This window comes from Mus caroli, chromosome 1, assembly GCF_900094665.2.
Source record: "Mus caroli chromosome 1, CAROLI_EIJ_v1.1, whole genome shotgun sequence".
In the NCBI taxonomy this organism is placed as follows: Eukaryota; Metazoa; Chordata; class Mammalia; order Rodentia; family Muridae; genus Mus; species Mus caroli.
This window is the reverse complement of record NC_034570.1, coordinates 176,970,358-176,996,223: the sequence shown is the minus strand read 5'-3', so window position 1 is coordinate 176,996,223 and position 25,866 is coordinate 176,970,358. Positions and strand designations below refer to the sequence as shown.

The following is a 25,866-nucleotide window of genomic DNA, read 5'->3' as shown; positions in this document are numbered from 1 at the left end:
AACTCTGCAAGTTGATGTTTGTGCATAGTTAATTCCGACAAAACTGCACAGAGAATAGTGTGATGGGCTTGATCTACCCGTATGCAGGTACACCTAGGGTGCTGCTCTCAAAGGTTTCATTTGCAGAGCCCTTGCACTTACTGAGAGCACAGGCACCTTACGTGATAAGACCTTGCTGACCTCATGCAGTGATGTGAGGATAAACAAATGTCTGTGAAATACTTGGAATCCTGAGCTTAATATACTGTTGTCCTGTTCTTATACTGAGCCTGTGCTGTTCTCAATTACTTGCCATCATAAATATATATATAATTTATTATATATATATATGGGTGGATGTTTGGATTTAGGAACCATATTAATTAGAAAAGTTCAAAGAAATATATATATATATATGTATATATATATATATACTTTTATTTCCTTTAAAACAACATAATTTCACACCCAAGTATTATACTTTGAATGTTTTCCTTTTACTTATTTATTCACTTAACCTTCTGATCCCAGACTCCCTCCCTTCTCCCTCTCCCAACCCCCCTGCTATTTCCTTTGAGAAAGGAGAGGCCACTCTGAGTACCAACCCATCCTGGCCCATCAAATCCCTGCATGACCAGGCTCCTTCTTTCCCACTGAAGACAGACGAGGCAGCCCAGTTAGGGGAAGGAATAGAATCCACAGGCACACAACAGAGTCAAGGACAGTCCCTGCTCCGTCGTTGGGGGACCTGCATGAAGACAAAACTGCACTTCTGCTACATATGTGGGGGAGAAGGGGCTACAACCAGCACATGAATGCTCTTTGACTGGTAGTTCAGTCTCTCGAAGCCTCCGAGGTTCCAGCTTAGTAGACTCTTTTGGTCTTCTGTGGAATCTCTATCCTCTGTGGGTCTCTCAGTCCTTTCTAAACTCTTCCATAACACCCTTTAGCTCTGTCTAATGTTTGGGTGTGGGTCTCTATGTCTCTTGTAGTCAGTTGCCGGGTGGAGCCTCTCAGAGGACAGTGATTCTAAGCTCCTGTCTTCAATCACAACAGAGTAGCATTAATAGTGTCAGGGATTGGTTCTTGCACATGGGATTGGTCTCAAGTTGGGCCTGTTATTGGTTGGCCATTCCCTCAGTCTCTGCTCAATCTTTGTCCCTGCAATTCTTGTAGACAGGATACATTTTGGGCTGAAGGTTTTGGGTGGATGGCTTAGTGTCCTTATCTGTCCCCTGGGAGGCCTGCCTGGATACAGGACTCCCTATCTCCCACTGCTCGGAGTCTCAGCTAGACTCACCCTCATAGACTCCTGAAGTCTCCCTCTTCCCAGATCTCTGGCACAGCCGGCCCTAAAGATGCTCCTCCCCACCACATACAATGAATATTTTAGAAGTAATATAATATGCAGAATTTTTTCAAATAGTTTGATTCAAAAGACCAAGCAGAAAGGAAAAAAAAAAAAAGATTCTCGTGAATGCTCTCTGAGTGGGTCTCAGTGCTTCTGAGTTCCTGCAAAGCGAGTAAATGAGAAGACAGCTCTGAGGTCAGAGCAGCACCTAGGTCCTCACTTTACAACAGCGACCAGTGTGATAGTCTTGAACCTTCTTCCCAGTCCTAAAATATCTAGTTGTGTTCACACAGTTGCTGCTGTTCATGTATCTAGCAATGGCCCGGGAATGGTCTTCTATTATAAATGTGATTTATGCTGTTGAGAGAGAGAGAGAGAGAGAGAGAGAGAGAGAGAGAGAGAGAGAGAGAGAGAGAGGTCACATACTCAGGTGCATTCTTGTGAACCATCCTCTAATGAATAAAGGAGCCAATCACTGGCCAAGTAGGCGGGACTTACGGGTTAGATAGGGGAAGAGAGGAAGCAGGAGAGAGTTAGCTTCTTTTTCAACAGGGATAGCTTAAGGACAAGACATAGCTATGAGTGTCTCCCAGTTTCAATGGCTGACCCATCAGGATTCGCCACCTGAGGATTTAGATTTAATAAGGCTTACAAGATTAGGATTTTAGTTGCTATGCCCAGCAATTGAGTTACTGTCGTTTCTGAACTAAGTTTGTTTTGTGTTTTTCTTCATGTGGTGCCTCATCTGTGTTCAAGAGAGAAACGTAGGAAGGCAAATCATTGGTTTGCCTGATGTGCACCACAAAGGCTGTGGAGGATTTGAAGCATGGGGCTGGCGTGGTAGCAACCCACCAGTGGGAACTTAGCAAACTGGGTGGAGATATTTCGGGAGCTCTGGGCCATAGAGTCTCCACGAGAAAAGAGCCAGCCGGCCAGACGGCTAGGGCAGACTAGCTGGGTGAAGCAAGGGGACTTGCTCTTTCTTTCTTTCTTTCTTTCTTTCTTTCTTTCTTTCTTTCTTTCTTTTTTATTTCCTGCAACAAGAGAGAGAGAGAGAAAGAGACCATAAATGACACAACTGTATCTCATACCACTCCCCTGTATTCCTCCTTCCTGTGTTTAGCAAAAGCCTTCTCTACTCTTTTTCCAGTTGCAAGGCTACCACCCCATCCTGCCTCCCCTGATCCTTCTCACCAGAAGTGAGATTCCTGAACCAGACTGTGCAAATATCTCCTTCAGAGACTTGTTCTCTCAAGACAGATAGGTGGGGGAGGTGGTGGATTTTCATTTTCAAGCTCCTTGGAAACAGGAACTAGAATTTACATGTTATTTTCTTTAATATCTCAAACATACATGTGACATGTATAATGGGTCAGTTATTTCATTTCATGATATTAACTATTTTTCCTTTTATTGAAAATAAAATGTATACCTTCCCTCTGCTCCTTACAATTGCTCCCCACTTGCTCTCCAATCAGGATACACTCCTCTGTCTGTCTCTCATCAGGTAATAGCAACCTCCTAAGAGATAGTAAAATATAACACATTAAAATAGAATAAGATAAAAAAGCACTAACAGAGGGGCTGGGGAGATGGCTCAGTGGTTAAGAGCACCAACTCCTTTTCTAGAGGTCCTGAGTTCACTTCCCAGCAACCACATGGTGGGTCTCAAACATCTGTAATAGAATCTGATGCCCTCTTCTGGTATGTGTCTGAAGATAGCTACAGTGTACTCATATACATAAAATAAATCCATATTTTAAAAAAAAAAAAAGCACTACAATCAGTGTAGGACAAGACAAACCAACAGAAGGAAAAAAGCCCAAGACAAGTCACACACTCAGGAAGCACATAAAATACTAAACTAGAAGCCATAATATACACAGAGGACCTGATGCAGACCCAACCGTGTCCTGTTTGTGCTGGTTCAGTCTCCTGCATATGAGGTCTGCATATGTTGACTAAGAGGGCATTGTTTTCTTGATGTTAGCTCTTAAAACAGCTTAGATGTTCTTGAGAGAACCATATCTTTTGTTGAAACAAAGCCTTTTCAGGAATTGCTAAATTGTGTGTGCACGTGTGTGTGTGTTATGTGTGTGTGTGTGTGTACAATTAAAATGAGTCCATTGAATTTAGTACATGAGAAGTTGGACAGAGGAAAGGGGAGGATGAAATGATATATTTTAGCTTAAAAATGTAAATAGTACTTTCATATGAATGAAACTTATTATGTCATAATATACCCATAGCAAACATGAGTAGTGCTTACCTGTTGTATTTTAAAACTTCAGACTTGCTGTCAGAACAGCTAACAATGGCCAGGCGATTTCCATAAGCGTCCTTACCAGTGTTCTCCAAGCTGCTGTGGCCATCAGCTTCTGTGCTGACTTGAGAATTCTATGCAATATTATCACTGTTTCCCTCTGCTGCTTTTGGTGATGTGCTTTAAAAAACATGTCCTATCATCTGTGTTTCTCTCTCAAGTTATCTTTCTCAAGAATCTATTGTGATGCACACATCTTGTCAGGTGGCCTCTCATAGGACTTTGCTCACGTGGTGACATGCGTGTTAGGATCATTACTGGATCACCACGGAGTTTCTTTATGACATCACACTTGTGAACAAAATGGGCCCTTCTCAATCTCCTCCCCAATCCCACAGTCTACATTCCTAGGGCCCTCCAGGAGTTCTGATTGGCTAGTCTACATGGTACCTACAATTTTTGTTTGTAGTAGCTTCCACAGCCATGACACAGGGTAAGAGAGTCCTGGTTCCACTGTAAGATACAGAAGAGCCCTCGAAGTACAACACTTGTTTCTCAAATCAAACCTCCAAGGACTGGGTGTGCTGTTGACTGCTGAGTAGATTCACACGGTCTATGGCAGTGACTGTATAGGATACCCACAGTAGGTACTAGAGAAGGGCCTTTCAGAAGCACACCTTAGTGAATGAGCTCCACCATCCTGAGCTTTGGAGTTTGACCTGCTTGTGCCCCTTATAACAAAATGACAGATACTAGATTAAATACACACGTTTCCTGGTTGGTTTCCTCCCAGTTTTATAGACTAGGAAGCAAAGGTGCAGCAGATCCTGTACATGGAGAGAACACACTTGCTGGCAGAAAATCTCATCTCTCTCAGTCTCCATGTGCTAGGGAAAGTGACAACAGCAAACACTACTTCTCAATGCAGTGAAGTACACAATGCAGCGAAGGCCACCCTCAGGGGTTTGCTATGTAAACAATCTAGGATTCCAGATCAGTAAAAGCATTCGCCTGCCTTTTACTTTCTCTGGATTATCATACTGAATTCCTTCCCTCAAATTACCACATAGCCTTCCTAGTTAAACAGACATAACTATCAGTACCCTAGCACTTAGTAGGACTACTTCAAGAAATACATTATGCATGCATGCACCTGTAATAAATAAACTCTATAGTATATTAGTCCCATGAAAGAAGAATGGAGGCGTATGATGGTTAAAACAGCTAAGTAAATATTATGAAGCTTTTTTGAAAGAATGGAGAAAGATCTTTGAGGGCTGGTGGGCTAGCTTAGTGAGTGAACAAGGTACTTGTCACAGCCCTGACAACTGACTTTGACCTCAAGACCCATAAGAACTTTAATATGGATTGTTTATGGAAATACTTTTGAGTAGGGTATTGTTTCTCAAAATTTTTGTTATTGAAAGTACTTTTCTTGTTTGGCATAGACTTTATGGAAAATTAAGAAACAATTTAGCAAGTCATTGTAGCAAGAGAAAGTGTGTGTTGTGGGAATGCACAAGTTACTGCATGAAAGGAAGGAATGTCAGGACTGAGAGAGAGTGTCATCACCTGTCTGTCATTCCCCTGGAGTTTCTGCCATCATTTATATACAGAGACCTGAATTCTTACATGGAGATAGTAAATCCTTTAGTAGAGTTTATGCTTACCACAATGTTTCTACCATCCAGGACTATCTTACAAAGTAGATTGACTTTTTTATTACAATAGACAGGAACAGCATAGATGGAATCTCTATTTTTATGGAGGTTGCAGTCTAGTGGAAGACTCAGATAGCAAATAAATGTATGTATAAATGCATGACTGTAAGATTTTAAAGATTTATTTATTTAATGTATATGAGTCCACTGTAGCTATCTTCAGACACACTAGAAGAGGGCATCTGTAGATGATTGTGAGCCACCATGTGGTTGCTGAGAATTGAGCTCAGGATCTCTGGAAGAGCAGTCTCTTAATCATGGGACCATATCTCCAGTCCCAATTGTAAGGTTTTTTTGTTTGTTTGTTTGTTTGTTTGTTTGTTTTTAAAGTTCTTGGAGGAAAAACAAATTTACAGTGTTTTGAATGAGAAGAGCCTTGGGAAGGGCATTGCAGTTAGCTGCTCTGTAAGTGAAGGACAGCTGCTGCAGTTAGTGCGCATTCTCTACTGAAAGTGCTCATCCTCCCAGTGTCAGGATGGAACTTGCTGAGACTGAACCAGGGTGGTGCCAACAGGAAGCATTGCTGAGTAGGATGGACAGAGCCAGGGTCTAGCCTCAAGTCCTTGTAACATTTTACTGCTTGTTAGTTTCGTGTGCCTAGTACCGCCTAAGTAGCTTTTCAATTTAGTTGTCCTTTTAAAAGTAAGATGCATCCTGCAGGTTTTACTTAACAAATAGCGAGTGGAAAGCATATCTTAGGGAAGAGAGACTTATGGCTGTTCATAAAAATCATGTTCCATGTTTCTACGTAGCTACCTACTTCTAAAGCTGTGAACCGATGGGGAAGGAGTCATTAAACCATTGCCAAACTAGCTTCATCCTCGTCCTATGTGTGCTTTGAAAAATAGTGTAGCTACTTGTCAGAGAGAGAAATCTTATTGATATCTAAGTAAAATGCTAGATTAAGCAAAATAACATCATATGAATTTAATATTATGATTTAAAGTCATCAGTTTTGGAGTCAGATTTAGATTCTAATTCCACTTTCTAGTTATGGGTGTTCAGTAGAGATTTAGTCTCTATTTATCTGTAAACCAAACTGATATAATCTATTCAGTGGGGCATTGTTTCCCCTATAGGACACGAAGAGTATCAAATCAGATAATCTACGTATCTTCCCTAGGAAACTCCTCCAAGCAAACAATGACTAAAGTGCTCATACTGTTTGGACAGTTCAAGATCAGTGCAGCAAGGGTGAACAAAAGGAAATGTGCGCGCTTCCAGTGCAGAGAGACTGAGCCAGGGGTCTAGTGAGTGAGTACGAGCTGGAAGCTGAGAGGGGGAAGAGTGCAGAGGGAGCAGTGCTCTGCATTGGTGCCAGTCAGCCTCAGGAGCTCTGGGATTTGGATGAACCCTTACAGTGTTCCACACTGGGGCAGAGGTCCCAGGCCTGTGTCTTCCCTTAGTCAGCAAGTGCAACCTGCTAGTTTCCACTAGTGGGTTCAGCTAGGAGCAGTCAGCAGCCACCACTCCTGGCAGCGGCAGACTAGGGTGCTTTAGTCCAGCGATGGGGAATGTGATTCGGTAAGCAACCAGCTCTGACCATTGTCTGCACACACAGCCCATAGTGATGCAACAGACCCTAGCAGATGTGCTTGTCCAGTTAGCCATACAGCTTTCTTCCAGGATCGGAGGGTAAAACTCTCCTCAAGGTGACCTGTCTCCACGATGTAGTATGAGGAGGATGGAGGAAAGAGAGCTTTGTCTGCATTTTATTTTCTCCTTTCTTTCCTGTGGGTGAAAGTTTTGCTCATGCCTCGTGCCTCCTAGGAAGCCAGGTGCCGTGTTCTCATTGTGACATTTCAACCACACAGTATGCACTTACCAGAAGGAAGAGTGTCATCAAGGGATTAGACACAGCACGAAAGAGCTGTGGTTAATAAAGTGAGTAGCCCTGCACCGCGTATGTATGAATGCTGAAGGAAATGAAGGCTTCCAGAGCATCACTCTGCATAGATTCAGCTTATCTGACCCTCACAATCACCTAGTGAGGAAGATGGAAATATTATTGTATTTTTCTTTTCTAGATGAAGGTATTGGAGTTCAGAGGTTAGACAGCAAGCAAAAAGCACAGTGTAGCTTGTATAGTCAGGGTCACTGCAGAGAATGTCCTAACTGCTCCACTACATTGCCTCCCAGTGGCTACTTTTATTTTTATTATCATGTTGATTCTAGAATATGCAAATATTTATCACTATAAATGCCATGAGTAAAATGTACTCAAATATAAATCTTTGTATTTACAGTAGTTTTAATCTTTGTATTTAAAGTGCTATCACAGAATATTCATAGGCAATGAAAACGGTGCAGAAAGTCTGCGTATTTTCTATAACAGAAAATAGGACCATAAGACAAAAGACATGCATGGCTAAGGCAGTAGAAAGTACCCTCTCGGTCTCGTGTCTGCAGGGACGGCATCTGCAGCCTCTTCTGCAGTTACATAGCCTGAAGTCCAGAGGGTCTTGGTCTACTCTTACTGCTAACAAGTTCTTACTTGGCCTCACTCTTACATTATATGAGCTAGGACACTCAGTGCCTGCACATCTATTCTAAATTACCTCAGAGGCTTGTAAGAGGAATCATAGAGGAATTGATTATTTTTTACACATTTTTTACATAATAATAAAACTAAAAGATTAAAATTTATCATGCACTTATGTTTTTGTGTAACATGATTGTTATTTTTCCTGGTAAAAATTTTCATTTGCTCATATGTAACTGTCTTGAAATGTGTACCTTAAGGACAAAGAAAGGTCACCATTTCCTCTAACTCCTGCTTCTTTGTCAAAAAGTGGACACAGTTAATGAGGTTTGTTTGGTACAGAACAAATTCACAGACACAGACAGAGATGCTTTCAATGGAAACAAATTTGTTTGGCTTTACCAGGTTACTTAGCGATTAATAATAGCCTTGAGATGCAGTCAGAGAGGTCACTGTGCCAGCTTGCCAACACAATCTAAATGTGAAGCTAGCCCAGGTTGGTGGGTGCAGAAGCACCCCAAATACCATGCATAAAGGAAGACAGGCCATTTTATGCCTCCTTTTTCATATTAATAAGCAATTTTCAAGGGAAGGGTAGCAAAATAGGGGGCCATGCCACTCCAAGTAATTCATTTATTTTGCAATTTAATCTTATGTTGAAAAAAATTGCTCTGCTACAGGAGCCTAGCATGGTGATTTTTAAACGTCACAGTGTTTCATAAGTAACCTTGTGTGAAGTGTTGGTAGCTTATAAGGGGGAATTGCAACAAAAAATTTACCAGGTACTCAGGAAGCACGGAGAAGCCGTTTACTTTCTTTTTTCCTTTTTAGTATATCTCCTTCTAGTCTTCCCTCATATATATGAAGCAAAGACTAAGGTGATTTATTTGAAATTTTACATATAGAAGTGGACACCAAGTTAGGTATCTATTTTTAAAATAAAACAGCGGAATTAAAATGCTGGTCTGACATGAGTGATAAATCTGTCCAATGAAAACAAAAGATGTAGTCTTTCTTCCTTATTTGATAATATCATGTCCTATTTGGAAGCTATTTATCACACAGTATAATTTAAAGCTTATTTTTTCATTTAAATTTCTTAGACATATACATAAATAAGGACTTTTTGTATTATTTTAGTGGATTTCTCATGCCTTAGAAAATATTTAACTTAATCTAACCCTTTATTTAGATTACTTATATAATTGATTAAAATATCAATTCTTTAGATGCAGGATAATATGTGCAATCTTATTGGTATTAGCTGAGCTGTAACTGAGGTAAACAGAACAATTAAGCATGTAAAAATATGGACTTTAAAATAAAAGTGATTTATATACAAATTAAGTAAGTAGACATTTGTACATAAAAATGAAAATTTAAAACTTACAACGTTCTTGAGATATTTAAATATTGCCAAAATAGCTAATCTTCAACAAAGGACACAGGTGGCATAGAAAGCCACTCCCTTTACACTGGACTTTGGCATTCCCTCTGCTGCTGCATTAATTGTAACATCTACGCTTTGGTGCTGAAAGCCCCATCATGACAAAGTCACTTAAACGCTGTCTAACAACGGCAAAGATTTCCACAGAACTCACAGGCAAGATAAATTGCACCCTTGATTTTGATGGATGTGCCTGATCATTGCCCCTCAAAAAACTTGATTATCATCAGTGAAAGAATTAGCGAATCAACAGATGCCAACAGAGTAACTGCTAACGATTTTGATGCAGGGAGGCTTTGGAGGAGTTCGCAGAAATGAAAGAGAGAGAAGAGAGAAAGGTTCTCCTGGAACGAGAGGAGAAGCAAAAAGATTACCAAGCCCGCAAGATGCATTACCTGCTCAGCACAAAGCAGGTTAGTCTACCTGTGCCTGGCAGCTCCCATGAGCCACTTGGACCCCTAGCTTGACAGAGATAAACTAGCAGACTGGATAGGACATGACTTGTTGAAAAGATACCACAAAGACACTACTTCCAGTTCAATTTCGTGTTTTTGTGTGGTGTGCGCGGGCGCCATGATTGGCCTGTGACAGTGCTTCATAGAGGCAGCCCCCCGAGCCACTGGCAGAAAGGTCCAAGCCAGCAGAGTGACCCACCACAGTGATAATACAACACGGAGGGCATAACCTTGCCTTCAAAGCTCATTCTAAGGGGCTTATTGTTGTGTTGTGAAATGATCAAGAACTAGCAAGTTATTAAGCTGAGCTGGCTTTCAGGCTTTCTCTTTTAATTGAATGAATGTTGAGATTAAGAAAATTCTTCCTTTTCTAAATTTTGATAGACATTGTCAAGTAAAGCTTTTTAACAAATTGCTTCATATGGAGAGATAAATGAGGAATTTAGAGTATTTAGAAATGTATTCTTATACTTAAGATTTTGTTATGGTTGCTGAGAATGCATGCATTGTACATAGAATATTCTGCCCAGAGAAATAAGGTTTTAAATGTGTGAATTGGCTGGTGAGATAGCTTAGTAGATAAAGGCAGTTGCCACCAAGTCTAATACCCTTGGTTCAAGCCCCAAGCGCCTGATGGTGGCAGGAGGGAGCTGGCTCCTTTCTTTTATTTGTTTTAGTTATTAATGATATTAATGTACCCGGTGCCGTTGGTGTTGGGACATTGCAGGTGAGGCTGTGTTGTCAGACCTCCTCACTTGGAGAAAATTATAAAGATGTCAGAGATTCTATCAGCCTGGTAATTTGGATTATGAAATGATGGTGATCTTACAATGTAACTATAGGTAACTAAGGAGATAAAAGGATAACCTTTGAACTTATGGAGGACCGCACCCCCCCAAGGGCAAACATCTTGGTGATAAAATATAAGAGTGATAACACCTTATTGTCCAATCTGTTCATTGGTCCATGGGCTCGGATGCTGCCAGAGGATGGCAAATGCAAGCCTTGCTACACAGCCAGTAGATCCGGTCTGCTTCCTTTGCTTCAGTGTTTGTCTCATGATACACTCGAGGTAGAGCTTTGCTACACTGACTGTAGCCCCCCTCAGCCTGTCCTCTGACTCGCATGTCTCTGAATGCCTACCCTCCATGGGTCCTGTGCTGGGAATTTAGTGCGTGTGTGGTTATACTAACGGATCCTTAGCCATGAGGAACACTCAGCCTCATAAGTCGGCTGTCACACAAAGTTTTCAATAGGAAAAAAATTGCTATCTATAAGCAGTCTCACTAAGATTAACAACCATTTTCAGTTTTGATTTTGCTGATACAAAAATTTTAAATACTTTCCCTATATAAGAAACAAAAATATACACTCTATGTGAGTATTGTTTCTCATTTGCCTTAATGACTTGGCTATTGGGTGGAAACTGAACTTTGGATTTAAAAATATTCTTAATTGTCAATGCTAACTCCCCTGGACTGCTTGTGTCTAGGACAGGATGTTTCACTTCTCACATTCTGATTGTCAGTAGCAAGTGAAAGTTCTGTTTTTGTGTGTGTGAGAAGTTTATTTGTACGCAAACAGTTTTGTTGAACTTTGTAAAAAGAATGTCTGTAGCATCTTTAGAAGACAACATAGTTTATTGGGAGTTTCAACAATTTAGTAATGGCATTATTAATTTGCATTGTACAATAGTAATGTATTGACATTATATTCCTATAGTTTTAATGTAGCCTAATACTGTTAGTAGATAGAAAACATTAGGCAAACAATGCTTTGAAAACACTGCTGAATTTAGCAGAGCAAAATTGTGTTTATTAATTTCTATATTTGATAATGCTATTTAATGAATTAATAACCCTCGACTGGTTATGCTGATGTATTGATACTTACAGGCATAGTTTAAGCTTTTTTTAAGCCTATTTTAGTATGAATCTGATGTATTTTTTAAAAATAGTTTCAGGAGCTATTCATAGTTTTATTGTTATCTCATCTTTATTCAAGCAAATATGTTTGTGCTAATAGGAGTTACATGAGTAAATAACTAATATTGCAATGGGTGAATTAACACACCCCTCAGGGCTTTATTAATTAAAAAGTTCAAGTCATAGTAAAGTGCCTCTTTTATATGTTTATTTCAATCAGAAAGCCGAACACGGCAACTTATTTGCATAAATAATCAATCACCATTTACTAGTAGTAATAAGGTTAATTTGTTGCTGCAGACATAACAGGATTAGTCAATTATATTTCCTAGAAAATACTATTTGTTATGCCCCGCCACCTGAAAAGCAGAATTGTGTTCAACGTCCTTACTAAATGAACACATCAAAAAATTCCTTGTCCCTGGAAAATTTTTTTGAAAGGAAAGCTAATTTTAGTTGATTTGAATAAAGTAAAATGCAAGCAATGCCTCCATTTGTAAATTTATCTTTCTGCGAAGATTGATTATTTAATAAAGTTATTTATTTTGATTCAGTAACCAGTCAAACCAAATCTAACACATACAGGGCATATTTCCTTTGAAGAAAATCTCATTTACAGATTTGTTTTAGTCCAAAGAAACCGACTTTCATTCCTTTGCCCTTGTTCTCAGTAATAAATTATGCTGTCTGCTCCACCTACTGGTGGCTGTACGCAAAGGCCTATTATTGAATTCACTAAAGGAAAGCATTGCTTCCTGAGGCTCAGCCCAGTCCCAAGGTGCTTGTGACACTCCAGATTCAAATGGCAGAGGCCAGTGCTCTGGAGATGAGCATCCTGTATAGAACTGTCCTTAGTAGTAATTGACCGACAGTGACTTACCTCATTTCCTGTTAATTTGATCGTAGGAAAGAGCATAGAAACACAATATGGAGCAATCAATATAGCTGTATATTTTATTTTCTGTCATTTGCTAGTTAACACATATGCAAATGGAAATTAAAAGTACTATAGAAATAGTTTTCATGTCATCATTTGCGTAATATTTTTATGTTTTCCTTATCCTAGTAATTTTCACATGGGTACAAAACTAATTCTTACCAGTTTTGTGATTTTTAAAAATGCCCTTTGCTGTGATCATTATCAACAAACTATAATTTGATATACTTAAATATTTAAAAAATAAAATGTGTATAGTAATCTTCTTTTCAAAACCATATCAAATTGAATTTATATAAGGAAGGAATACATTTTAATTAAAACTTAAACTTGACCTAGTTACAATAAACTGATAGGCTGTTAAATGGGAATCATGCTTAGAAGACAAAGATTATAAGATTAAAATTCTTTATTAGAAATATTTAATTTTTCTGAATTGTGTACTCTCTTCTACCCTAAGACAGCAAGCTGAGGGGTTGTCTGCTTATGGACATTAAGGACTTAGTATGTGACATGTGGCTTGCACTTCCATCTTGAAGTAGAGCCATGGAAAATGGCAGTCCCTCTGTGTACATGTGCCACTGGGTGCATCTGGATCAGGTGTCTCGTGAATTTGGAAATACTGTGTTTGGACAGGCTTTGCTGTGGACAAGGTTCTTAGGCTGGAACACCCAGCCATCACGGGGAAGCTCAGGAGCAATGGTGTTGACACACGGCCATCAGTGGCTGCAGCACATTCTATGCCCATTGACCTTAGCAGCCACTTGATTCACTCAGGGACAGTCTGGCTCCTTGTGGTTACTTGACTGTACCCTTTCTTGGCTGCATGCATTTTCTCATGTGCCCTTGACTTTCTCCATCAGGCAGTTCTCCACTGCCTTCCACCTCAGCATTCCGTGTGTCAAGACGGCTTTTGCATGCCCATCTCCCTCATTCAAAGCAATGACAGTGTTCTCTAGAATTACTGTTAGTTAAGTCAAGCTCATTATACCAATGAGTTTACTACAGTCAGAGAAATCTTTCAAAAACACTAATATTTCATTTCCACTTGACATTTGTCACGTTCGAAAGGTTCCATGTTCTCCATTTGATAGAATCCTTTGTACCCACAGATTAGCACAGCTCTCAGACCTAAACAGAGAGATTTCTTTACATGGTTGATGACAGTGCAGGAACACACCAATGATGAGCATGTAGAGATTGAGTGTCTGCAGAGTGCTCAGCTTAAATGGGAGCCCTGCATCACACTCCCTTCCCACAAGGCTCAGGGGACACAGAAAGCCCGAGGTCAGGGAGGGCTGCAGTGAGCGGTGTCTTCTGCACATGAAGGACAGCTGCGCTCCCCACAGCAGCTGTGCTCGCCTGCATCAGACCTGCTTAAGGCAAGCCAGTCAACATTCTAATATAGAGGGGAGAGACACTCACAGACACCCCACTCCTAGCCGAGGCGCTTTGCGTAACAGATGGCTTCTGGGGAGGGACAGCCATAATTAAGGGTATGGCCTCTAGTTGGTCTGCCATGCTTCAGTTGGTAGCCCCACAATCATGAGTGTGCACAGATTGATCCTGATGGTTATGCAAAGAAATTTTTAAAAACAAGAGGACAAAAGAAGAGAAAGATGGGAACAGGGTTGGGGTGGATCTAAAAGGATTTATGGAGAACTTGAAGGTATATATGATCAAGATATTTTATATGCAATTATGAAATTTTCAAAAATCTAAAACAAATATGTTTAAAACAACCCTTCCTTTTCAGCATGAACATTGACAACCCTCCGCTATTGCTTCCGCCCTGCTTTTCAGTCTTTTCTTCCTTTGCTCTTCAGTGTGGTCATCCCACCACAGCCTGACATCACCAAAAGGATTTTCTAACATATGGATGAAGCTGATTACTTCTTACAGCTAGTTATAGTCTGGACGTTCAGAGTCCTGCTCTCATGCCAAAGGGCAGTTCCAACATCTTCGCACCACACTGACCTTTCCCTTTCCCTTCCTTTAAAGATGTTCCCGCCTTCCTATTAAACTGCGTTGTCAATGAAATATATTAACTGTTCAGCTGTCCTTATTAGTGTAGACTGGTGAACACTGAGAGATTGTTAACAGTTCATAAAAGGAAAAGGGGAGAAATATCTGCCCAGGAGCCAAAGAAGCCCAGAGTATGACGCAGTGGGAGACTTAGGGCGGATAGGAAGCAGTCTTGGTGTGTTAACGCACTCAAGGAGTCCATGTACTATCTGGACAATAGAGTAGGTATTTATAGCTCTAAAGTGAAAGGAGTCAGACACAGGAGAAACCTGCCAGTCATTTTGGAGGGCTCACCACTACTTAATTTCCACTATTAGTCCCATTACACCCTGTACCTCCTATGTTTGCTTTCTTACTCATATATTCCCTGCTTCCGATTCTAAATTCTTTTGTGCTCTGTCATTTTGTTATGGCAAATTTCTACAGGAGTTTAAGAGGGCGTGGCAGTAAGATAATTGATAAAGTTAGTTTGGGGTAGTAGCAGTTGGAGGGTTATGGGGGACAGGATCTCACTGTATACACAGCCTAGGCTGTTCTGTAATTCAGTATGTGCCCCAGCTTGATCTTGAAACCACAGAAATTCTTCTGTCTTAGCCCCCCTAAGGGCTGGAATTACCGAAATGAGCCCTCATGCTAGGAATGGGAGATAGTGCTTCACATTTCGTGTGAAGAAGTGCATACTGAACTTAGGTAACAAACGGCGCGGTGTGGGATTGGTAAAGCTAGCTTTCCAGACCCTTCTTCCAAAGTTACAAATTTAAGGATGAGTGCTTGTTCATGGTTGTATGTAGCTTATATAAACTCAGTAGGACTCGGTAACTGGAAGCTGAGTTGATGGCCCACATAGGACTCACCAAGTGACACCTACGCGCAAGGCACTCTGTCTCCACTTCTTCTGCGTATCCTGAGTTCCTCCTTGTGAGTTAAGTGCTCTGGCACCCAACTTCGTACAGCAGGTGTTCAGTGCTTACAGAAATGAGCTCAGTCAGCCCATGGACACTCATGGAAAAAACTAGAGCCTTTGTGTGAAAGGATAACACAGCCGTGGAAAGCTATGGAAATCCCATGTGCACAACTCAAGCCAAATTATCATATTTATCTGTCGCCACAGTTCTGTGAAGCAGCAGTGATCTCTGCAGCAACCAAAATGTTATCCAGGTGACTTTCCCCCTTTGGGTGGTTGGCAGATTTATTCTTTCAAGAAGATTCTGCAGCAGATGATGGACTGACCTCCGATCTCTGGAGGTTCAAGATGAAAGCCCACTAGTCTGGCCATTCTCTCTGCATTCCATTGAGCAGTCCCTGCCAGAATGCCACCCTATGTGTCATCCCTTCCCTTCTGAAAGACCGAAGACTGAACTAACAGGAGAATTAATTCAGCATTAACTCTTGGATTTACATCCTCCCTCTTCAGTGTTTTATATAATTCTTATTATATTGTAGTACATAGAAAAGGATAATTATTTACCCTCCCTTGTCATAGAAAATTTAAGTGGGGGGAAGGGTGTTGCCAAACTAGTCCCTCCTCTGATCTCTTATCTTTGTCTTGAATACAATATGCACCTAAGAAATTCAGGCAAAAATGTAGACAAAAGGGAAAGGACAATCAGAAGCCACCAGAGAGAGACATCAATGTAGGAAACTATAGTTTTTTCATCACTCAATACTAAAAATATTCTAAAATGGATTCTTTAGGAAGACATCATAAAACTTTACTTTTGATGATTAAAAATTAATTCCTGCTGTGGATCTAAATCTTATTTGATTTTGAAAGCCATTTTTAAAATATTTATTGTATTACTTTTTAAATTATGTGTCTGTAGAAAGGTGTTATGTAAAGTACATGCGAGTGATGGGACCCTTGGTGGTCAAAGACTTGAGGTCCTCCAAAGCTTCAGTGTTAGGAAATAGAACTCTATGTGCAACCAAATGAATAGATTTTTGCTTGGGATGTAGCTCAATGGAACAGCTCTGCTTCCCGGGTTCATTTTCCAATAATGAAAAGAAGAAAAGAAGAGGAAGAGAAAGGAGAAAAAAGAAGACAAGGGGAATGGAGAAGAAATGAAGTAGAAGAAAGAGAAAGGAGGAAGAAATTATGATGTGGGATTTCAAATTCATATAAAATATTAAAAGTCTAACAGTGTTTCGCTACTCTCAGTCTTCAATATAACTATTTTGATTAACTGCTTGACCCAGATCTGTAATACTTGTTCTTTATGTTTTAACAATAATTTTGTTGCATTTTCTGAAGTGACAAGAGAATTATTCATTTTCTTCTCTAGCAAAATTAATCTAAGTTTTTATTCCTTTCGAAAGGTTGCCTGATGTATCTATCACACCTCGAACTTTCCCCTTCCTTTCCTTCTTCCTTTCTTTCCTTTGTCCCCCCTCCCCCATCTCTCTATTTCCTCCCTCCCTCTCCCCCCTTTTTTTGAGACAGGGTCTCAGGGTCTCATTATGCAACCCTGGCTGATGTAGAACTCACTATGTGAATCAAGCTGAACGTGAAGTTTCAGAGCTCTGCCTCTGCCTCTGGAGCGCTGGGAGGAAAGGCGTGAGCCACCAACACTCACTCACTCATTTTTAAGGGGGAGATGGGGAGAGGTCTCAGTTTTACATAGGAAATGCCAAGAATCCAATCTGTTCTTGCATATCTTACATATCTTTCACTGCTGGAGACTGAACCCAGGATTTCTTCATACTTCATATGTGCTCTCTCTCGCCCTACAGTGTCCCCAGCTTCTGTAGGTCTTACATCACATCATTGAAATGACTCCATTAATTATCTGAATTTTTATTTATGTAACTACACTAACATCAATAGCCCTGCCAACTGCTCCGTGAGCATTCAGCTGTTGAGTTTCCTCTGTATCATTTTCCGTTCCTTGTTTTATACTTTAGTATACTACTTACCTTCATTGCCGGAGGCAGACCTTCCTCCTTACAGTGCAGGCGAACCCCAGAAAGGGGACGTAAACCCTTTTTGCTCTTTTATGAGTCAGGGTGTCCTTGTGTGGCTCTGGCTGGCCTTAAACTTGCATTGATCATCATGCCTCTATCTCCTAGTACTGATAGTCTGTGTAGGCACTAACATGTTTTAGCTATGTCCTAACTCTGACTTATAGAATACTTTTAGATTCAAAACAAGAAATGTAGTTTAGATTGTAATCCTAGTCACTCAGTGCTTCTTTGAATTAAAAACATAAAAATTAAATAAAATTCCTTGAAGTGTGTAGTGGCTTTAAAAGTGATGTCTGTGTTTGCCCAAATACAGCTTTGTGATTTTTTTCATTTCTATTTTCTATTCTTTTTCTTTTTACATCCTAACTGCAGTTTCCCTTACGTGCTCTCCTCCCCCCATTTTCTACTCCCCCCTCACTTCTATTCAAAATATTAAGGCTAGGCAAAGCAACCTAGTATGAGAAATAGGGTTCCAAAAGCCAGAAAAATCAGAGATAGCCCCTGCTCCCTCTGTTAGGAGTCCCACAAGAAGACCAAGCTGCATAGCTGTAACATATGTGCAGAGGACATAGGGCAGTTCTATACAGGCTCCCTGGTTGTTGGTTCAGTCTCTGTGACCCCTGCCAGCCCAGGTTTGGTTGATTCTGTGGATTTTCTTCTGTGAGTTTTTAAAAAAGTAAATCTTGTCTATAAAGAGCATACAGAGGGGCAGCTTACATCATTAGAGATTCTAGACTGCCCAATTCAAGCAAGGTCAAATACCAGGCAGAGTGAATGTGATATTTACCTTCTGGTCTAGCTGTCTTCAGAACCATTGTCTTCTGATGGATTGCATGGGGCAGAAAAAGGACCCACCACAAGGGTACACTCCTGCGCGACGGAGAACATGCTCTTGGCAGGATTTCCTGTCTGCCCAAAAGCAGATCCTAGAGCACACTCAACACTGTTGCCTTCTCCTTCATGGTGGGAGTTGTCAGTCCCTTCAGCCATGAGGAGCTGGGGTAGGGAAAACAAGCCTGATGTGGGTTTTGTTTGTTTGTTTGTTTGTTTGTTTTTCTTTTTTATTAGATATTTTATTTATATTTCAAATGTTACCCCCTTTCCTATTCTGAAAATCCCCTATCCTTTTCCCCCTCCCCCTGCTCCCCAAACCACCCACTCCCATTCCTAGTCCTGGCCTGGCATTCCCCTATACTGGGGCACAGAACCTTCACAGGACCAAGGGCCTCTCCTCCCATTGATGACTGACTAGACCATCCTCAGCTACATATGCAGCTAGAGCCATGAGTCCCTCCGTGTGTTTTCTTTGATTGGTGGTCTAGTCCCAGGGAGCTCTGGGATTACTGGTTAGTTCATATTGCTGTTCCTCCTAGGGGGCTGCAAACCCGTTCAGCTCCTTGGGTACTTTCTCTAGCTCCTTCACTGGGGACCCTGTGCTCCATCTAATGGATGACTGTGAGCATCCACTTCTGTATTTGTCAGGCACTGGCAGAGCCTATCAGGAGACAACTATATCAGGCTCCTCTCAGCAAGCTCTTGTTGGCATCTGCAATAGTGTCTGGGTTTGGTGGTTGTTTATGGGATGGATCCCCAGGTGGGGCAGTCTCTGGATGGTCTTTCCTTCAGTCTCTGCTCCGAACTTTGTCTCTGTAGCTCCTTCCATGGGTATTTTGTTCCCCCTTCTAAGAAGGATTGAAGTGTTCACACTTTGGTCTTCCTTCTTCTTGAGTTTCGTGTGTTTTGCAAATTGTATCTTGGGTATTCTGAGCTTCTGGGCTAATATCCACTTATCAGTGAGTGCATCTCATGTGTGTTCTTTTGTGATTGGGTCAACTCACTTAGGAAGATATCCTCCAGATCCATCCATTTCTCTAAGAATTTCATGAATATATATATATATACATATATATATACATATATATACATATTCTTTTTTTTTAATAGCTTTCTGTATCCATTCCTCTGTTGAGGGACATCTGGGTTCTTTCCTGCTTCTGGCTATTATAAATAGGGCTTCTATGAACATAGTGGAGCATGTGTCCTTATTACAAGTTGGAGCATCTTCTGGGTATATGCCCAGGAGTGGTATTGCTGGATCTTCCAGTAGAAGTATGTCCTATTTTCTGAGGAACCACCAAACTGATTTCCAGAATGGTTGTACCAGCTTGCAATCCCACCAGCAATGGAGAAGTGTTCCTCTTTCTCCACATCCTCGCCAGCATCTGCTGTCCCCTGAGGTTTTGATCTTAGCTATTCTGACTGGTGAGAGGTGGAATCTCAGGGTTGTTTTGATTTGCATTTCCCTTATGATTAAGGATGTTGAACTTTTTTTAGGTGCTTTTCAGCCATTCGGGATTCCTCTGTTAAGAATTCTTTGTTTAGTTCTGTACCCCATTTTTAAATAGGGTTATTTGGTTTTCTGAAGTCCAACTTCTTGAGTATATATATATATATATATATATATATATATATATATATATATAAACACACACACACACACACACACATATATATATACATATATATATATATGTATATATATATATATATGTATATATATATATATGTATATATATATATACCACCTATTGGATTTAGGATGGGTAAAGATCTCTTCCCAATCTTGTTGACAGTGTCCTTTGCCTTATAGAAGCTTTGCAATTTTATGAGGTCCCATTTCTCAATTTCTGATCTTACAGCATAAGCCATTGCTATTCTGTTCAGGAATTTTCCCCCTGTGCCCATATCTTCCAGGCTTTTCCCCACTTTCTCCTCTATAAGTTTCAGTGTCTTTGGTTTTATGTGGAGTTCTTTGATCCACTTAGACTTAGAGATAAGTATGGATCAATTCTCATTCTTCTACATGATAACCACCAGTTCAGCCAGCACCATTTGTTGAAAATGCTGTCTTCTTCCCACTGGATGATTTTAGTTCCTTTATCAAAGATCAAATGACCATAGGTGGGTGGGTTCATTTTTGGGCCTTCAGTTCTATTCCATTGATCTACCTGTCTGTCACTGTACCAGTACCATGTCGTTTTGATCACAATTGCTCTGTAGTACAGCTTGAGGTCAGGTATGGTGATTCTACCAGAGGTTCTTTTATCATTTAGAAGAGTTTTTGCTAGCCTAGGTTTTTTGTTATTTCAGATGAATTTGCAAATTGCCCTTTCTAACTTGGAGAAGAATTGAGTTGGAATTTTGATGGGGATTGCATTGAATCTGTAGATTGCTTTCGGCAAGAAAACCATTTTTACTATATTAATCCTGCCAATCCATGAGCATGGGAGATCTTTCCATCTTCTGAGATCTTCTTCAATTTCTTTCTTCAGAGACTTGAAGTTCTTATCATACAGATCTTTCACTTCCTTAGTTAGAGTCACACTATGTGACTATTTTGAAGGGTGTTATTTTCCTAATTTCTTTCTCAGCCTGTTTATCCTTTGTGTAGAGAAAGGCCACTGATTTGTTTGAGTTAATTTTATATCCACCTACTTCACTGAAGTTGTTTATCATGTTTAGGAGTTCTCTGGTGGAATTTTTGGGGTCACTATCATATCATCTGCAAATAGTAACATTTTGACTTTTTCCTTTCCAATTTCTATTCCTTTGATCTCCTTTTGTTGTCTAATTGCTCTGGCTAGGACTCTAAGAACTATATTGAATAGGTAAGGAGAGAGTGGACAGCCTTGTCTAGTCCTTGATTTTAGTGGGATTGCTTCAAGTTTCTCTCCATTTAGTTTGATGATGGCTACTGATTTGCTCTATATTGCTTTTATTATGTTTAGGTATGGGCCTTGAATTCCTGATCTTTCCAAGACTTTTATCATGAACTGGTGTTGGATTTTGTTAAATGCTTTCTCAGTATCTAATGAGATGATCATGTGGTTTTTGTCTTTGAGTTTGTTTATATAATGGATTGTTGTATGCCGGCCTGAGGCTACTTGAACCGGGTACACCTGGGAGGCAGGCTGGGGCTGAATGAGACTTAGAGGCGAGAGATTAATGGAGACCAAGACATGATTCTGTTCAAGGCCCACCAGTTTACTAAGAGAGTCTACTTATAAAAGGAAAAGGCCCATCCCCAGCCAGTCCATTATTGGTGTCTGGAGCCAGCCTGTAGGGTGCCGAATAGGATGTTCCTCAGGAATGTCTCAGGGGCTTCTCAGCAGGTAGCAGTGTCTTGGGGAAAGCAGTGGCAGGTAACAGAACAAAAGAGCCATCTAGGTAGAAGGCTCCAACCCTAGGTAATCTCCTTCTCAGTGGCAGCAAGGTCAAAGTCTGGATCAGCCTGCTTCAGGGCTGAGGGAGGCTACAATGGGTTACATTGATTTCAGTATGGTTTCAGTGTATTGAACCATCCTTGCATCCCTGGGATGAAGCCTATGTGATCATGATGGAGGGTCGTTTTGATGTGTTCTTGGATTATGTTTACAAGGATTTTATTGAGTATTTTTGCAACAATATTCATAAGGGAAATTGGTCTGGAGTTCTCTTTCTTTGTTGGGTCTTTGTGTGGTTTAGGTATCAGCATAATTGTGGCTTCATAGAATGAATTAGGTGGAGTACTTTCTGTTTCTATTTTGTGGAATAATTTGAGGAGTATTGGAATTAGTTCTTTTTTGAACACCTGATTTGAACTCTGCACTAAACCCATCTGGTCCTGGGCTTTTTTTGGCTGGGAGACTATTAATGACTGTTTCTATTTCTTTAGGGGATATGGGACTGTTTCGATCGTTAAACTGACCCTGATTTAACTTTACTACCTGGTATCTGTCTAGAAAATAAGCCTGATGTGTTAAGTCCTCTTGACCAGAAGGCAAGCATACGTTTCTGTCCCATAGGGACGGGTTTTAGGGCTATTTTTTACCTTCTCAGAAAGAGCCCATTAGAGAGAAGTAACTGTGTAATTACCATCTGATTTTGTTACCTCTGCTGCCTAGACAGCAGCTGTAATTTGGAAACAAACAAAGTCCATTCACTACTGCGTGTGATTGAGATGGAATGAGCAGAACAGGTGTCTCTGACACCTTACTCCCAGATTAGGTACCAATGGTTCTTTAAGTTAGTAATATTCATATTACTAATAAAGGTGCTTTTTAATGATCCAAGTGACAAAAATGGACTATTTGTTGCTATATTCAACACCATCTGCAATGCCAAGACATTAGATGGCAGAGGGAGTCAGGATCTTTGCCAGGGACCCGTGGTGGACTAATCAGGGTAGAAACTGGGCACCTGAGGGAAAGAAAGGCCTCAGAACCTAACCATAGACACCCTTCCCTGCTTGAGTTCAGAACCAGTCAGAGAAAGATGGAACACATCTGCATCAGAAAGACTTTGATTTTGTGTGATTCTATCACTTCTTCTTTCTGCTTTCCCCACTAAGACAAAGAGACCAGTCCCATCGCTGTACACAGAAAGGGAAAGAGGGAGGGGATGTTTGCTTCCCATTGTCAGACTTGCTTCCAAGAGGAAGGAGGCAGAGGCTAACCTAGGCTACAGCACCATCTGTACCCCAGACTGAAAACTTGTCTTCACTGCTGCAGCAAAGGAGAGTAAGGATCATGGGGGAACTCCTCTCACTAGAATACAGTGTTGACAGGAGACTTAGGTTAGAGGGGGATGTTCAGACTAACTAGAATGTATCCCTGTTCCCAAAATAGCCACATGGGGGAGGAAGCTTGAGAAGATAGGGGATGAAAACAGCTAAACACAACACTTATGGATGTTTACAACAGGTGAGAGGTGGGTGAGTGGCAGGAGGGTGAACTTTTCAATATGTGGGGAGAGACTAGCTTCCATGGGATGAAGTGGTAAAGACAGGACCATTCACGGGCACTGTTGTATGGAGAATCAGAAGCCTAAATCATTACCGTTGGAGCATCCCAGCATCCTCACTGTTCCCTGGCAGTGCTGCACTGGCGCTGGGGAACCACGTCAGCAGACCCACGGCTCTTTATTCGAAGATGCTCAGTTCTCCTTCACACTTGTGGAAGGAGGTGACAGGTGGATTCAGGTCAGTGATTGTTTCCCCCTCAATACTTAAATATTTTGTTCTAGTTTCTTTCTCTTCTTTCTTCGTTCTCTCCTTCTCTTCCTCCCTCTGTCTCATCCATCAATCCCGTCCTCCGTCCTCCCTCCTCCTCTTCCTTTCTGCTTTCCTTCCTTCATGCTGAGCATCATGGTTCTTTTCAGCCATGGTTCAGCACGGATTCTTGAACCATGCTTGCTACCGTAACTGAATATGGGGACCAGAAAAGGGCAACAGTAAAAGTTTCTTGGACATGCAATGACCAAAATTAATCCAAAATCTAACACACAGGAGCTCAGGCTATTTCCAGTAGTGCTCAGCTATTCTGCACTGTGAGATTTTATTCTGAGCACACAGCATCTAGGCCTGGTAGTGGTGCACCCTCACACTGTGCAATGACAGTGGATAAGCCTGAGGGAAATTGGCAGCCATTATACTTCAGATGTTTCTCTGGTCCTTTCCCACATTCTCGCTCATCATTCACAGTACAGACATGCCACACCTCCACCAAGACCAAGTGCCCATACCTCTTGGACATTCTGCTCCAGTTTTGCTTTTTTGTTTTGTTTTGAAATTTATCTTGACATATCAGAGATTCTTTCCTCAGCCAGGCTCAGTCTCCTAAGAAGCCTCACAGAGACTTTCTTCATTGCTGCTTGAGCATTGCTTCCTGGGTCAAACTCATCTCTCCACTTACACTGGTCTTGTGCCCTACCATAGCATTCAGTCTTTTGGAATTCCTGGTGTGGAACTGGATGAATATGGAATGGAATTCTCACATTTATGACATATTTGGGCTTAGGTTTTACGAGTAATTTGACCCCTTCGATGTCTCTCTGTCTCTGTCTCTCTGTCTCTGTCTCTGTCTCTCTCTCTCTCTCTCTCTGTGTGTGTATGTGTGATGTATTCATGCGAATGTGCTGTATGTTGAAGTCAGAGGACAGCCTTGGTTGTCTGTCCTTACCTACCACTTTATCTGAAATAGAGTTTCTTTGTTGTTGGCCAGGTTAATTTGCCTGCACACTTCCTAGGATACTCCTTACTCACCTCCCATCTGTCTGTGATTTCCCTTTGGACTGTAGTTATTGCCATCATTTTCGTGGTCACTCTGGGCTTTCTCCTAAGTTTATCTTTTAAAGGAGATATGAAAAATCAGGAAATTGAAAAATCATGGCCAAATTCAACTCAAATTCTCAACACTTTGGTAATATCCTTGTGCCACAGTGGCCAGCCTGATGTAACCGGACTGTGCCCCATGTCTTCCCCTTCCTTGCTCCTTCCGTCATTTTCTTGGCCTCCGTGCCTTTCTTCCATTTTTATTACAAAAATTCTATGTAACCTTAGAACAAATTGTGAGGTTTTTGCCTCAGAGATTGAGTTCCATAGCATGTTCTGTGTCTTTGATAACAGGCACTAGGAGATACCCACCATCAGCAGTTATGCCACAGCCAGTCATGCCAAGTCTTGAGTTTTAACCTCTTTCTTTTAAGAATAGCCTCATGGGATGAAAGCCATCTCTTTGCATATCTTAGATTGAGCAGATTGGTAGGTGTTCTATAGTCATTGATTTCAATTAGCATTAGGGAATATTGTATTTAAGTTACTGTCTTCTAATCCACATTTCAGAGGAAATGCTTTAATATATAATATTGATGAGAACAGCAAATTCACGTCTGAAAATGCAAGATTTTTTTTTTTTACTTAATAAAGACAGCTATTTAAAATATTTCTCTCTGATCATATAATAGTAAAATAATAGTAAATCTTTGTTTCTTCTCCTTTTAGAAATACTTAAAACAAAAATCCCTCCACAATAAAACAGGCAACCACAGTATCTATGGGGCATCTTTTGCACCTCTCCCTTTCCCTGGCCAAAGCTCTGAGGCCTAGTGGTCTCCTCCAGACAAGCAGAGCCCCAGGGAGTACTGGGGTCTCTTCCAGGCAAGAAGAATCGTGGAGCAGGGAAAGAGCTGGAATCTTCTTCTAGTGAATCAGGGCTGAATGCAGTTGTACTGCACTCCTGAGTTCCTCTGGAAGAACAGCCAGCAAGTGAGCCACAGGCAGACATTAGTGGAAAATGGCCCCTGTGTGCTGCTGTGCAGGCCTGAGCTCTCAGAAGGTGGCATGCTCATGTCTCAGGTCTGCTTTAACAGGCCTTTGCTGTACTTTGAATGACACCTTTAAGAATTCTGCTTTCCTCTTTCCTTGCTGTTCCTCCTCTTCCCTTCCCTTCCCTTCCCTTCCCTTCCCTCCCCTCCCCTCCCCTCCCCTCCCCTCCCCTCCCCT

General features: G+C 41.0%; 1 protein-coding gene and 1 long non-coding RNA gene across 4 annotated transcripts in view; one reads left to right on the top strand and one right to left on the bottom strand.

The window, feature by feature from the left end:
* Spata17 (spermatogenesis associated 17) overlaps nt 1-25,866 on the top strand; it is a 161,233-nt gene that overhangs the window by 62,961 nt on the left and 72,406 nt on the right. The window contains exons 6-7 of one of the 3 annotated variants that reach the window (XM_021158409.2): nt 9,533-9,656; nt 14,317-14,564. In XM_021158409.2, the coding sequence (XP_021014068.1) occupies nt 9,533-9,656; nt 14,317-14,328 (136 nt within the window). In that variant the 3' untranslated portion in view covers nt 14,329-14,564. Of the gene's footprint in view, nt 1-9,532; nt 9,657-14,316; nt 14,565-25,866 lie in introns of those variants that run through there. The other 2 variants (XM_021158400.2, XM_021158392.2) reach the window with 2 other exon arrangements.
* On the bottom strand, nt 2,762-3,818 carry LOC115031313. The gene is made up of 2 exons (XR_003836937.1): nt 3,600-3,818; nt 2,762-2,851 (listed from the first exon to the last, which is right to left on the bottom strand). It is a non-coding gene; the product is annotated as an uncharacterized LOC115031313 (long non-coding RNA).